Source organism: Temnothorax americanus, unplaced genomic scaffold (genome assembly GCF_048541705.1).
Source record: "Temnothorax americanus isolate GAGA-0224 unplaced genomic scaffold, ASM4854170v1 Scaffold126, whole genome shotgun sequence".
NCBI lineage: Eukaryota > Metazoa > Arthropoda > Insecta > Hymenoptera > Formicidae > Temnothorax > Temnothorax americanus.
In genome coordinates, this window is record NW_027509260.1 from 41,631 (window position 1) to 57,657 (window position 16,027).

The following is a 16,027-nucleotide window of genomic DNA, read 5'->3' on the forward strand; positions in this document are numbered from 1 at the left end:
ACCCGCTAACAGGGAACGTGAGCTGGGTTTAGACCGTCGTGAGACAGGTTAGTTTTACCCTACTGATGATCAGTCATTGCGATAGTAATCCTGCTCAGTACGAGAGGAACCGCAGGTTCGGACATTTGGTTCACGCACTCGGTCGAGCGGCCGGTGGTGCGAAGCTACCATCCATGGGATTATGCCTGAACGCCTCTAAGGCCGTATCCTCTCTAGTCAAAGGTGGCAATGATATCTCTAGGAGTCTCGTGAGTCGAAAAGCTCAAAACAATGTGACACACTACTAGGCGGCCGGTCCCCTTCAACGGAGGACCCGGTCGTCGCACGAGCCCGGTTTGCCGTACGGCGTGTGAGAATTCCACAATCAAAAACTGCAAAATTGAAGTTGAAATCGCGGGACGCGGAAAACACCGGGCAAATTTGCACCGGAAAACGCTGTGCTAATGTGACTTCGAAAACACGTGTCTTAACCTCGAAAACATCTAGCAATAGAGACGCGATTTCAGTTCGATGGTATAGACGCGCCATCCGGTGGTCGCCGCAGCAACGAGTTTTTGCCTGCTTCGCAGCCGAGCGTTTCGTCGAGCGCGAGTCTTTCCGTGTGTGTTTAATCGGAAAATCACGTTAATCAGAGACTGTGATACCGGCTCATAGGGTCGCATGAGAATTCTGTCGCCAATTATCTTAAGCCTAACGCAAATCATTCGGGTGAATACAATACTCTGTCTTCAGTGATATTCGTAACGCGCAGAACGATACACCGGGATACTCGAAATAGCGCAGAATCCTGGAACGAACGCGGGGAAAACTGTGCGGAATTACCGCGAGCAATAATAACACGCAATCACGACGGCACTGAGCCTATCGCGAGAATGGAGTAAATCGTTCGAATACGCTCTCCCGCTAGCGCGACTACTTCTCACACGCAATCACCGAACAACGCCTCCGAACTTAACTATCCTAACACGCACAATTTTCTAAGGCAATTAGCTCCTCACAAACGGCCGATTAACGCGATGGATGTGCCGACGCATACGACATTCCACAAGAGCAATGCTTGGTAATTTGATACTCCGGGAACACGGAAGGCACGAGACGCAACCACGAGCGCGGACATTACACGAAACGGACTCGCATTAACGGATATCGCCTCGAATCTATCGCGATCTCCAGAGGCTCGCAATAGCGTCTTGATCTCAATTCCGCGACCACGAGCCCATCCCGAGGTCCTTCGCTCTCGCTGTCGATCGCCATTCGATACGCGGTCTCAAGGGACCGTACGCGTCGCGATGTTACAACGTTTTTCCCGGACGAGAGCGCGCACGGGAGGGCGGCGTCGTGGCTTTACATCTCGATATTAAGTACTGCGGGCAACCTCACCGATGTGATGTCTCCTCGTAGGGCTCCTCGCCGTCACCTCGTACGGAGGATTATCGCAGCGTGACAGATTCTCCCGACTCGGGGTGGCTATCGCGTATCTTAAGAAGAACGTTTGGACTCGCCGACGGACGACCAGAGAGTGTTTCGTTAAGGTGCCTTTTCATGCTGACGCTCGACGCTCGATTTGGGCGTCACTTGATCACGTAATAGGTCACGTGACAGTCTTTTTAACGCTCGTTTCAGTCAATTGCTTGTTTCGACGCTCGCATATTTGATGCTATTTCGCCTTCTTACCGATGAAGTTGGTCACGTGACCAGTTTTGACGCTTAAATCAAGCGTCGAGCGTCAGCATGAAAAGGCCCCTTTAGTCGCTAGATTCGCTCGATAGCGGAATCGATGCGGCACCCCCTTCCTGAGAGGCGCGCCGACCAATCAGGAGCGAGCTTGCAAGCTCGCGCGGTATCGTAACGCAGGATCGTCTCAAGGGGATCCTTCGGGGGCGCGCAACGGTCCCTCGGCGGCGTAGCGATTCCTCCAATTTGTCCCTGGGCAGCGGACTGGACTTTGTTCTGGCCGGTGTGCCTCCGATTTGACCTCGAGGCGGTGGCCAGCCACCCCGCGGGCCGGTATTGCGTGGAGGTAATTTGCTGAGGCCGGGTTTTTCCCAGGCGCCTGGGGCCCCGCTATCGGCGGCCTCGTCCGTCGCTGCCTCATTCGCCGCACGCCTGCCGCGTTGCTCTCGCCGCACGCCTGCCTAGAGACCCTCTAATCAGAGTCTGGACATCAGAAGGTTAAGTTAGGTTGTCCGACATTTTTCTGCAAAATCCTGAGAGAGAGAGATATATGTGCTACCTCACTCTCTTCGTTAATGCCTCCTAACGTGCTTATACTGCGTGTACTGGGTCAAGTAAAGTAAATTGTAATAATGGGTGGATGTGCCGCAGAATTTTGTAACAATAGCTCTGCAAAGGGCTATATCATGAAGATATTCCCAAGAGATAAGCATCGTCGAGAGCAATGGGTTAAAAATATGAATCGTCCAAATTGGACGCCAACAAATAGTTCTTACTTGTGCGAGGTAAATTATTTTTTTATTCATTTAATTTATAATAGTTTATTTAAATATTTTATCATTTAATTAAAAAATGTATAAAGAAATAGTATATACCATTAAATTAATATTTTTATAAAAAAGGAAAGCCATAAAATACAGGTTATGTACATATAAAAGTACATGAAATCAAGTTACATTACTTTTAATTTAAATACTTAAACATTAACATTAATCTTACTATTCTTCTATTGCTTTCTTGTTTTCTATGAATGAGAAGCATGGTTTTTTATTAAAATATAATCTTGTTTTCTATGAATGAGAAGCATGATTTTGTATTAAAATATAATATTGTTTTCTATAAATGAGAAGCATGTTTTTGTACTTTAATATAATCTGTTTATTTTTATTGGCATATTAAACTAAAATATTAAACATTATTTATAAAATAAAGTTATTTATTCTTTGATAGTTATATTTTATTAACCTCTTTTTATAGGTGCATTTTGCTCCTGAAATGTGGGAGCCGAACAGAATTGATAATAAAAGAAAATTGAAACCACACGCTGTACCAACCATTTTCGGTTTTTTTATAACAAAAAGAGTATCCTTTCAAGAATCTATACATAGAGAGAACAAATTTGCTACCTTAAGACTAAAATTTAAAAACAAACGAAATGTATTAGCTAAGCGTAAATATTATGATAGCAAATCGATGATGATGCATCATTCTTTAAAATAAAATAATGTAATACTTTTTACATGTATAACATAAGTATTAATGTATACAATAAATATTTTTTATATGCTGTTTATATATATATATATATATATATATATATATATATATATGTGTTATTTATTCCCTATTTTCTTATTACTTTTTTTTACTATATTTTCTTTAACAATTAATTTATTACTGTTAATTACTATCAAAGTTTCTACTTTCAACTCATTCATTCTCTCTTTTTCTCTCTCTCTCTTTCTCTCGTAATATTTTAAAACGTTTTAAATTAAAATTTCAATGTATTTTTATTAATAATTAATAAGTTTTTATATTTCATAGCAATAGAGATTTCATAAAACCGGCGCGAATTGCAGAAAAATGGCGGACCAATCAGAGCGTGCTCCCTGATGTCTAGACTCTGATTAGAGGGTCTCTAGCCTGCCGCGTTGCTCTCGCCGCCCGTGATCCATGTAGCTTCCGCTCTCGCCACCCCTCCTCGGTCCTTGGTCCTCCCGGACCCCTCTCGTTATCGGTACTCCCTCGAAGATTCGCCGTGGTGTGGGTGAAGCGCCGCGCGCATTACAATTTAGACATGGAAATAAAAGAATAGTCAAAACGCGGAAATGATATCGGGTGCTTTCCAGCAAGGAACACAGGCGACACTGTGTGGCACAGTGTCAGACACAGTGCTTTCCAACAACGACACAGCGAAGCACATCTCGACACAGCATCGGTGTAGAGTTCGAGTGTGTTCTGTAGGCATTGTTGCCACAGCCAATCTTTAAAAGTGAAAAACTTTTTTTGATCAGGGGGTCGATCATGAATCTTTTTCTCTAGCGAGAATTCGTGAAAATTACATATATGTATCGAGTATACTCATCTAATATAATTTTCACGAATTCACGAAAGGGAAAAAGTATCGTGAGCAACCCCAAATTCTAAATTAATAACTGTATTTTGTGATAATACATTTTAGACATGTTTCAATGTGAGCATTGCTCTGCAGAAATAACTCTTGACGACGTACCGATTCATCAATGTTTTATTAAACAGGATGTTTATATGAAAGAAAACAATATTCTCTTTGCAACTACAACAAAACAATGTAAGTATCTGGAAAAACTATGTTTTGCAAAAGTTAAGGTTACTTATGGCTCGATATAACGTCCTTCTTTTAGCTGTGATATGAATAAAAAGCAATCGGAAGATGAATGTATTTTTCCAGAAATATTTTCAGGATCTTCTGAGCCGGTTAATACAAAACAGCGTATGTGTTTAATGAAAAATTTATCATAAAAATAATATAATAATGTATACTATTTACTACAAATATATTACCATATACTAGTATAACTGGCATTCACATATCGTTTCTTAATCATGAATAATCCCATAAGTGATAGGTAATGTGATAAATTAAAAAAATATAAATTAATTCTTTTAGAAGCTGTTTGGGACAAACGTGCAACACTTGCATTACTAGCTTTATATGAAGCAAATATAGAAAACATTGATCATCCTAAAAAGAAGACCAAAATTTGGTCAAAAATTTCCATGGGTTTGCTCGAACATGGTATTGAGGTGAGTTTCATCTTGATATACAATGTGCATATATCAAAGGTCTTTAGAATTTCTCCTATAAGATGGAATAAATTTAATTGTGAATTAGACTAATTTTTTTATTATAAACATCAGGTGTTGTTAAAAATTGAAATTATATATATATATATATATATATATATATATATATATATATTGCACAAAATTTTCAACTCGCTTCGAAATTGTTGCAGGTGACCGATCAACAAGTTTGTTGGAAGATAAATGCACTAATGAAACGATACAAAGAAGTCGTTGATAATAACATGAAATCGGAGAGAGTAACTATAGAATTCGAATGGTTCCAGGTAATGGACGACTTTTTAGGAAAAAAGGGAAATGTAACAGCCGCAGGATATTGCAGGATACTGTATCATCAAAAGTGGGTTTAGAAAAAGTGGCACCTTCTACGTCACAGGCAGTGACAAAAAATCTCGAATCTGGAAAAATGAGTAAACAATCTGCGATGGATAATTTAGCTACAATAGAGTCTTCTAGCAATAGTCACAACACTGAGAAGAAAAAAACACTCACAACCCATGGCACTGAAAGTAACATTGCTAAAACAAAAATTGAATTAGAGAAACAGTGGTTGAAACACTTGCAACTAAAAGAAGAATATAATAAAAACAAACAGAAAGTAAAAAAGAAGCTTTAAAATTGAAAAGAAAACACCTGGCTCTGAAAGAAAAAGAAATGGAGCAAAGGTCTGATATAGCTACAAATAAAATGAGCGAAAAAAAAGACATGCTGACATAATAGAAATCGAAAGACTGAAATACAAACTTTTAAAAAAATTTATAGAAAAAAAGAAAAACAGAAGCATTGACGTGTCAGAAGAGTCAGATTGAAGGTGTAAGGACGGTGGTTGCTGGCAACAATAAAAATCCTGCCAAATTCCTTATATATCTATTTTATTTCTTATTATTTTTTTTGTTTTGCGAATGTTAAAATAAGTCGTTTTATTTTCGACCCAACTGGCCAATTGAAAACAAATTGCACAACGTTTCGACCGAATTCCGGTCCTTATCAAGTGCTTTAGGTTACACCGATCCGCATAACAAATTTACATGCATCGTTGACGTGGTGTCCTGACAACGTCAAGACAAACGCAAAACTAAACAAAAGACAAAATAATACATTTAACAATAAAAAACTATACAAAATCGTCATAATATCGCGCTGGTCAAAAACAATAAATTAATTAACACTGTAAAAATCAGTTAAAAACTTACAATTATTATGCGTTCCAAAACAAACGGTGAGATCAAAACGTCACAAGCCATATCGAGGCACAACGTCCGAACAGTAAAACAGTCAAAGCGAAATGAAATTGTCAAACGTAATCCGCGGATAGCAAAAGGTGCTCTGGTGGGAAAAACCGCATAAGGACCGGAATTCGGTTGAAACGTTGTGCAATTTGTTTTCAATTGGCCAGTTGGGTCTAAAATAAAACGACTTATTTTGAATTATTCGCTGGCGACGGAAATTGTTTTGAATGTTAAAATGTTTTATGATTTATGTTTTATGAAAATTACGAACAAAGTTATTATAGATGTAGCTATAGTACACGTTACGTTTACTTATACTAATAGATAATGCGCATATGCGCTTTACGGAATCCATCCAGTCTTTCATGTATTTTGATCTCTGTAGAATCATAATAATTCTTATAGTTGTAAGAAATGTTGTTTCTTAAAAAAATTCTACTTATATATATATATTGTTACGTCAGAACCCCGAAATTTAGGTGCATTGGTTCGACGGATAGCGAAGGATAGGCTATCCGAGGGAGAGGGTAAAGGAAGACGTAACGAGATCTCTATGGTATCTCGGGTTCACGCTGGAAGGGCGCGTGCCTCGAGTCGAATGCACTTTCCGGGAAAACTCTAGTCGTGGGTCAACGTCCAGAAGGGACGCTATTACGCCTACTGAGAGTTTTCGTGCACTCGCGGTCCTGTTTTCGGTCAAGGATAATATCCCTATTACCGGGGATCGGACCTTGTGCGATTTAGAGAGGTAGTGAGGGGTGAGGTCTTATTTATAAATAAATAAACATTGCGTTTATTTAAATCAAATAATTGGAACATTTATTGTAAAAGGAATAGACAAATATTATTACAAATTAAGGAATCATTATTGTATATAATAATACGTGGAAGTGTGGTGTGTGTGTGTGTGGATTGACATTCGTCCTGGTACAAATTCGGAAGATGGGGAGAATTTTTATAAAGATCGATATTCTGCTCGTCAACGATACATTTGGTGAGTAGATTGCAAAGAGTAAGTGTTGACTATGTATGCGTGAATATATAAAACGAGGGTTCAAACATTAATTTAATAACATAGTTATCGGAATAAAATATTTAAATTTATTCTAGAGAAATAGTTAGTTATAAATTCATGATTACGTAAGGGGTTATGATTACGATACAATGGTTGATTAGCGATTAGTTATAAATTTATACATTCATATACTATTTCTATAGTAGGGGATGGGGAACGCGGGGAGGATTTCTCGAGTACGATACTCGAGTCAGAAAAGGAGGGAGAGGGTGATCTGTCCCGGAACTCCGCAAGTTCCTCGGAAGGAACTGGAGAGTAGGAAGGTTCAAAAAAGGGGGGGGAAGATTCCGGGGTATCGGGGAACACCCGATACGCAAGGGAACAACGGGCAGATGAGGGAGATCGGGAAGAGGGAGAATCGGGGATAGCGAGTTTGATATGCGGAGACTGTTCGCGTGTTAAAAAGGAGGCTAGGAGCTGTTTCTCCACTATGCGGGCGCGCCTGTTCCGAAATAGCCGATTGCGGATAGTTATCCCCAAGGACGAATTTTCGACTTCACTAAAATTATTTTATGATTTTGAATTTAAAAAAAAAAGAAGGAGTTTTAAAGACGGTTTTATATAAATATATAAATATATATACGTGTTCTCATGTATGGTATTCACACGTATATATAAGTATACTGTAGGGATGTATATAGATAACCGAGCGGGTATCTCGGGCTTACTGTTGACGGCTGTGATTGGGGAATCTCTGAGGTGACTGCGCCGGATTCTCCCGGAGGTAGGTTCGGCTCGGTTCTGTGATGTGTCTTGACGCGCACAGAATCGACTCGCGACGCGACAGAAATTTAGTTTCACTTGAGGAATACAACTGGATGATAGTTGACAAGTACGGCTGGTAAATATAATTTTAAGACGTCTCGGACTGGATCAGAACTGAGTTCAAGTGCGCAAAGTCGCGATTTTTATACAAAATTAAGGAGGCGGGATTATGTTTTAATCCAATTTGATTGGGTAAAGTTCTCTTCTGATCGTGACGTATAATTTTTCGCCTATCCCGTGGTGACTTTCCCCAAAAATCGTCGTTGCCTATGAGCAATTTTTAATTAGCGGCTATTCATTGGCGAGTACGTTATCATCTTGCCCTTTGACAGTCCCTTCCAGAGTCTTAATTTTATCAATCGCCGCGAGGCGTGGGTCTTAGGTCAAATCTGCGTTTCACGGAAAAGCGTGAGATTAGCCCTTCCGTGACCCGAGAGGTCACCCAGATCCTTATGGCGTTTTTAATTTATTGCGCCCTTTGCCATGAAATTTCGTGATAATTGAAATTTCGTGCTTCATTTCGTAGAATTAGATGGGATGTGACAAACAAGTCTATAATTTGCCTATTTTATTAGATTTGAGTCTTCTGGAAGGTTTCGTCATTTACCATTTAATGAGCGATGACAGTTGGAATGCATCCGCTTCGTCAATTGATAGCCGCTATTTTATGGTTTCCGTCTGTTTTGTGTGATGAGATGAGTGATTCCACGAAAGAAGGAAATCGTGGAGTCAACAGGACGTAACAATATATATATATATATATATATATAACGTTCGCCATGTAACGTTCGCGTTTTCTCGCTCGGAATTCGCTCGCCAGGCCAGGGTGAGAAAACGTGGAGACACTGGTCAGTTTCACATGAAGCTATTTATTCACACTATTTACAGTACAGTTTGATGGAGGGCGTGAGTGTCAGTGTGTGTGTGTGTGTCGCTCCGCTGAGCCGCAGTGTACGTGTACCGGGTTGATGCGCGGTCGGACAGAGACGGACTCGCGGACAGGCGCGGAGGCACGGTTGCCTTGCGGATTTGCGGGTAGGCAGGTCGGTCAGGAGCTCAGTCGGGGGCGCCCAACTGAGCGGCCCGTACACCGGGAGCGCCCGGCTTGAAGACGGGAGCGCCCGTCTTCCGTACGGCGGAGGGGGTCGGGAGCGCCCGACCCAGAGGCAGGGAAGGGCAGGTAATGCCAACCGGGAGCACCCAGCTGGGGAGGCCCGTACCCTGGGAGCGCCCAGGTGAGAACGGGAGCACCCGTTCTCTGTACGGAGGAAGTCGTTGGGAGCGCCCAACGTGGTGAAGCGGTCTCGGAGAGAGGTCGTGTCGGGAACAGGAGTCGGACAGGACTGGTATAATATTAAAATAATACCAAAACAATCACATTTATGTTGCTATATCATATATATATATATATATATATATATATATATATATATATATGATATAGCAACATAAATGTGATTGTTTTGGTATTATTTTAATATTATAACTAAATAAGCGTTCTTTGAGGAAAAAAATAAATGTATTAAATTGTATACAGGCATACATTCACTTGTTACATAATATCATGGCCTACATCATAGATTACACTGATTGTTTAATACGCGTAATAAAAAATACATAAGTAGTAAATTAGTTTACTCACGCACACGCGCGCGCGCGCGCGCACACACACACACACACACACACACACACACATTGGCTGATCAGCTCAAAAATACTTTTGGACTACTTGATACTCGTATCAAGTAGTCCATCGAGTTTATAGCAAAATTAATTATATTTTTATAAGAATAAAACTTCTTTTTTACTTAACCACAGAATTTCAAAAAGTAGCAAATAATAAAAAGAATAAAATCATTGTTAGTCGGTATTCATAAACAGTTAGGAAACAATTCATAAAATAATTCAGTTCTACGATCCATCCCAGCTGTTCTATTATCTATTTCTTCTTGTTCAATATCATTAGTAATTCCACTGGTACAATCATTTAAAACTTCTGGAAAATCGTATGTATCATTTTTCTCAATACAGTAATTGTGTAATATACATGCTGCAACTACAGTGTTAACGACAAAAGGTAAATCGCGATATTCAGTGAAAATTTGCGTTGAAGAATGAATATAGTTGAACTCTACTTGTTGAGGCGTTAAATGTCCATTGTCTCGAAATGGTGGAACAAGCCAAGGTAATGACGGATATGCCGAATCGCCTAACAAAAACATCTTATCGGGGAATAATATTTCTTGATTCGTAGATGCTTCATGATATAGCTCAGATCTTCTGAGAATTCGAGCATCATAAAAAGAACCGGGGTCACCACAATACACATTGATAAACCGCATATCTGCATCTGCAACTGCTTGCAAAGAGATTGAGAAATATTTTTTTCGATTGCAATACTCTCGTGCACGGTCTAGAGGCTTTTCTATTCGGATATGTGTTCCATATATCGCTAAGACTTTCGGAATACCTTTCTTCGACGAAAATTGTTCATTTACAACTACAGCTTCAAGGCCCTGTGGCCATTTGATCACTGAATCAAATTTTGTTAAAAGCCAAGTTACTACTCGCCATAGAACTCGAAATACAGAAGAAATGGATACATCAAATCTGTCTGACATGGTTCGCAATGGTTCTGTATTTGCGATATACCATAAAAATAGTAAAAAACTTAACTTTGCAGAAATAGGTTTGACTCCAAAAGAATGTGAAGGTATAAAATTGGATAACTCCAATTCATCTGAAAAGAAAGTGTTATTATTGTATAATACCATTGTAGGTGTAGAATGAAACACTAATGCACAATGTATATATATATTACCAATTAATTTTGATGCAGTACACCGATTTAGTCGTAAATGTTGTTTATATTCCTTATTAGTCCAAGAATCAATAATCTGAAGATAATTTTGAATGCGGTGTCTCCTTTGTCCACTTGTCAAGTAAAGCATTAGTGGGAATAACAATAAGTCGTCGTCTTCTTCACCATCACCACTAGATGAACTCGCGCTATCTTCTGTACTGCTTGATTCACTCATAGCACTGGCTGTTGAACTGCTACTGCTGCTAAAATATGTTTCAGCAAGTTGACAAATAATTTTATCATCGTTGTCCATCTATAAAACAAGAATATCATACTATTATAATCTAGAAAACTGATAAATTATAGAGTATGTTCGGCTGTACTCACTATATACATATACCCGTAGGATTGTATCAAACAAATTACCTCGTTTGCAGAAAAATGATCATTAACATTTCATCGTATATTTGAGTAAAACTACTATTTTTTAATACTATCCATGTGAATTGTTATTGTAACATTCACCTTTTATATCAGCACTAGTTTTTTATTTATTTTATTTGTTTAAACATAACCTTTTTACTGCTTTCACATTAAACATAACTTATTTACTGCTTTAAAATTATTCTAGTGAAAAATCCTTGCGAAAATATAAATGTGTCCACAATGGTCGAGTTTTGCGTTCCATGCAACAAACACTCATACACATAGTGTTCGAGTGTGTCGCACAGTGTCGCACTGTGTCACCTTGCTGGAAAACAGCCATCAATTTTTGGCCTCTGGAGATCTCGTCGTCGCCTCTCTGGATCGTCCCTGGGCGCAAATTTCCGCGCCTTGTGACGGCGACGGGGCGCTGCCACGAAGCGGCGGGCCGCAACGTCACAATATATATATATATATATATATATATATATATATATATATATATATATATTATTGACATATACATACATATTACTTTACAATAATTTATTTTCCAACTTCGAGATCGTTTTGATATGAATCGACCTCGAATTAACGTCGACGTTACTATTCTCTTATGTTTCACATAAGAAGGCATAAAATCAATTAAATTACAAGTTTTCAATATCGGTTTGGAAAATCGATGTAAAATCCTATTTCGACGTCGAAAATCAATCAAAATTGGAACCAAAAATTCATCGAAATCAATAAAAATTTCGAAAATTTTCGACCTTTGTTTTCGTCGACATCGAAACGACGTCTTTTCGAAGGATTATTTCTGACTGGAATGCGAAGTATACTCTCTCGAACAATACACGGAGAGAATTTTCTCTTAGAATTTACCCTGAAATTATGATGGTATTAGTTGTGGGACGACATGTATCCACCAAGAATTTTATGCGAGCTATTCTGATTAATATCTATAATAAAAAGTATTAATATCTATTGCATTAAAATATAAAATATGTTTGATTAATTTTACTAAAATATATCTAGAAAATTTTAATAATTTTTCAAAATTTACCAATCTGCTTGGTAATTTTTATCACGTTGTTTGTAAAATGTTTTTTGTATATTTCAAAAATTCCTTGGTTGCCAAGTTGTCCCAAGTTTATAGTGAATTTAAGGATAAAATATAACAAAAAATTCTCTCCGTGTATTAGACGATAAAAAGTTTTAGAATGCGATGTTGCATAATGTTAGCCAACAAGAAAAAGATGGCCATGAGTGCTATCGGGCGGTGCGCGATGAAAGAGTCATCAAAGCTCTAAAATGCGATGAACAACAAACAACACAGGACATATCTCGAGAAATACGTTTATTTTAACATTGTTATCCTTTAATGCTTATTCTCTCTCCAGATGTAATTAGACGCTATAAAAAGTTTTAAAATGCTACAGCATAGTGTTAGACAAAGAGAAAAAGGTATATATTACTATCGTTTGCGGTTGCCGAGATATAAACGTTTAATGAAAATAAAAAATTGCGTCGCTTGGCTTGGCGGCCAAGAATCCTTAAGATTTTGCGCACTTATATATATTTCTCGTCTTAATATAAACGGAAATAAATAATTGGCAATAATAAAAGTGAGCAATTCTAATAGAGTAGAGCACGATCTAAAAAGTGCTTTTTGAATAATCTTTTTGTCTTTTACGATTGCGCCGCCGAGATATAACGTTTAATGAAAATAATGAATGCGCGGCGGCGAGGTGCGCGATTCTTTTGGCCAGCTCGCGCTTCATTGCTTTAATAAACGAAAGTACATAATTGCGAGTAATACAATTGAGTAATACCAATAGGGCAAAGTACCAAAAGTACAAAGTCTTTTTTTAATCATCTTTCTATCATTTACGGTTGCCGAGATATGCGCGTTTTATGAAAGTCAGTCGAGAAGTCAGAAATCATTTGGCGCCCGATCTTTACGGCACGCGCGCCCTTATCATGTTAAATAAATGGAAGGACGTAATTGTTAGTAACAAAATCGAGATATTCCAGTAGTGCAGGGTATAAAGTAAACAGTCCATTTTGAATCATCTCAATTCGGTGGTTGCCTAGATATTTGCGATAAACGATAGGAAAGACTTTCTCGCGCCAAGCCAGCGACACATGGCCTTGACCTACTTGAGCGGCGGGCGGCGGGACACTTTTGTCATGAGCTGTACATTGACCTAGATTCTTGACCTTGATCTAGATCACCTCTATTAAGCTGGACCCCCCACCAGCGCAAATCAAGTTCGCACTAGGTCAAAAATTTAGTGCTATTTAGGTGCTAATTAAGTCCCTAGTCCGAATTTTGGTGCTCGAACCGTTTAGCAGGAAATCGCGTAAAAAATGGAGGGGTCCAGCTTGCCATAAAGCTGGACCCCCCCATATCAGAAAATGGTCCTACAGAGAAGATAAGTACACTATAATTTAGTGCTAATTAAGTGCTAATTAAGTGCTCTAAAAAAACGATAAAATGTTGACAGATTATAACATTTATTTAAATATACCATTATATATTGAACACAGAACCGTCGCGGTCGACACTAACACTTAAAAAGATTGCTGCATGAATATATTCGTTACTAAAATGATCGAAAACATATATTTCCCAAATCTGAGTTCATTGGTAACAGTAAAACAATTACAATAATTAACTTAGACCAGCCGTTTGCGCTGAGCACTAAGTTCCGTCATCTGATCGTCTACGAATTAGTTGCTCGCATGATTATAGTATTAAAATAATTCTCAGACATTGTACTTTAAAAGAATATCACGATTCGAATTTAGTGTTAGCAGCTTAGTGTTGAAATTAATTAATTAATCAATACAGCGCGCGCTTCGCGGATAAACTAATTAATTTCAACGCTATACAGCTAGCACTAAATTCAAATCGTGATATTTTCTTAAAGTACAATGTCTCAGGATTATTTTAAGACCATAATCACGCGAGCACCTAATTCTTTGACGATTCTGTAAGAAACTTTAGAGCGCTGCGCGCGCGCTCCATGGATAAATTAATTAATTTCAACGCTATACAGCTAGCACTAAATTCGAATTGTAATATTTTCTTAAAGTACAATATCTCAGGATTATTTTAAGACCATAATCACGTGAGCACCTAATTCTTTGACGATTCTGTAAGGAACTTTAGAGCGCTGCGTGCGCGCTTCATGAGTCAATTAATTGATTTCAACCCTTTGCAGCTAGCACTAAATTCGAATTGTAATATTTTCTTAAAGTACAATGTCTTAGGATTATTTTGGGACCAAAAAACACGCGGGCACCTAATTCCTTGACGATGCAGTAACGAATTGAAGAGTGCTGCGCGCGCGCTCCGTGAGTTAATTAATTGATTTCAACCTTTTGCAGCTAGCACTAAATTCGAATCGTGATATTTTCTTAAAGTACAATGTCTCAGGATTATTTTAAGACCATAATCACGCGAGCACCTAATTCTTTGACGATTTTCTATTTTTATTAAACGCTTATATCTTGGCAGGGGCGCAGTGTGGTCTAGTGGGAAAGCGCCAGACTCATAACCCCGAGGTACCGGGTTCGAGTCCACCTGAACACGGGAATTTTTTCCACCAGTATATTTTAGACTGCGCCTCGCCGCACGAGTGGGGCTCGTGCGCAGAAACGGTGCCATCATAAGCAATTAATTAAGACCCCCAAAAGCTTAGGACTAAAGTACCTAAAGACACTAGGATTTTGGAAAAGTGCTAGGGTGACAGACCTGATAAACCTGGTACTAGGCTAAGGGCTGGCCCCAAAACACCTAGCAAAGTATAAGAGCGGGAGGTACAAAGAATCTTAGGATCTAGGTGCCATTAGGGGCTCAAGTAGAACCCCCCGCTTACTACTACTACTACTACTACTACTACTATATCTTGGCAACCGCAAACGACAGAAAGACGATTTAAGAAGCACTCGTTAATTTGAAATCTTCCCTATTGGAATTATAGCCATTATTAATACTGACAATTTTACAGTTTTGATTACTAAGACGAGAAAGCGCGCGAGATCTTAACGAAACGTGCGCCGCGCCGCCCGAGCGACTTATTTTTATTTTTATTAAATATTTATGGTATATATATTTCGGCAATCATAAATAACATATAAAAAATGATAGAAAAACACTACATGGTTTTAGCCTTTTTCCTCGTTTGTTTCTTTTTTAACTGATTTCATGGATTTTTGTTAAGTTTTTGTTGCGCACCGACTCCAGAAGTATATCAAAATCCGAGTCATTTTCGGCTAAAATTATTTGGTATAAATATGTTCTCGTCGAGATATAAGGTAAATTTATATTATTTGTTCACTATCGTCAAAATCGCCAATGTACTACTATATTGTCAATTTATATAGTGTCGATCGTGACACTATATATACTCGGTGTTATTGATCATGAAATTGAGACATTGATTTCTTTCGAGGAATTTTGAAATGCATAAAAGCGGCGCGACTCGCGAATCATAACTACTCCGTTACATCGATCCATAGTTCTGCATAGTCTAGTATAATTCGTGTCATTTGTGACTTTTCTGCATAGTGTTACGCCATCCTGATAACGATGTTATCTCATATATATTGAAAAAAATCATTGCAATTAATGATCCCGACATCAATCCCTTGCTTGACGCACGAAATCTCTCGGAGCAAAAATAGGTGAGCTCGATGCCCGCAATGTATGCAACACGTTGCATCGAACTGCACTTTTGTTCAATACAAATCCGGATTTGTTGACTTTCATGTAAATTACTACGTTTTATATGACTTATATGTATCAATTTTCAATTTTGATCAATTCCAGGAAAAAGCGGGTGTATGCATGCAAAGATGAAGGATATACTTATTATATAAAATCGACAAATCACCGATAAAAATGAATATCGAACATACCACACA

The 16,027-nt window shown here is 38.5% G+C and overlaps 1 protein-coding gene and 1 long non-coding RNA gene across 7 annotated transcripts; both read left to right on the top strand.

Annotated features, from left to right (window-relative positions):
• Positions 1–2,136: 2,136 nt before the first annotated feature.
• LOC143893715 (uncharacterized) lies at positions 2,137–3,238 on the top strand. Its single transcript, XR_013255905.1, has 3 exons — positions 2,137–2,181; positions 2,326–2,459; positions 2,932–3,238. It is a non-coding gene; the product is annotated as an uncharacterized LOC143893715 (long non-coding RNA).
• Positions 3,239–3,358: 120 nt separating this feature from the next.
• Positions 3,359–5,656, top strand: LOC143893733 (uncharacterized). 6 transcript variants are annotated; one of them, XM_077399450.1, is made up of 5 exons: positions 3,359–3,946; positions 4,136–4,264; positions 4,338–4,426; positions 4,604–4,740; positions 5,067–5,656. In XM_077399450.1, exons 3-5 carry the CDS (start codon positions 4,345–4,347, stop codon positions 5,148–5,150), a joined length of 303 nt encoding a protein of 100 aa, XP_077255576.1. In that variant the 5' UTR covers positions 3,359–3,946; positions 4,136–4,264; positions 4,338–4,344; the 3' UTR covers positions 5,151–5,656. The 6 variants fall into 6 exon arrangements, with proteins under 6 accessions (XP_077255576.1, XP_077255575.1, XP_077255570.1 ...); XM_077399449.1 differs by having other exon boundaries at positions 3,363–3,946; positions 4,166–4,264; positions 4,953–5,656; XM_077399444.1 differs by having other exon boundaries at positions 3,364–3,946; positions 4,953–5,656.
• The last annotated feature ends 10,371 nt before the right edge of the window (positions 5,657–16,027 follow it).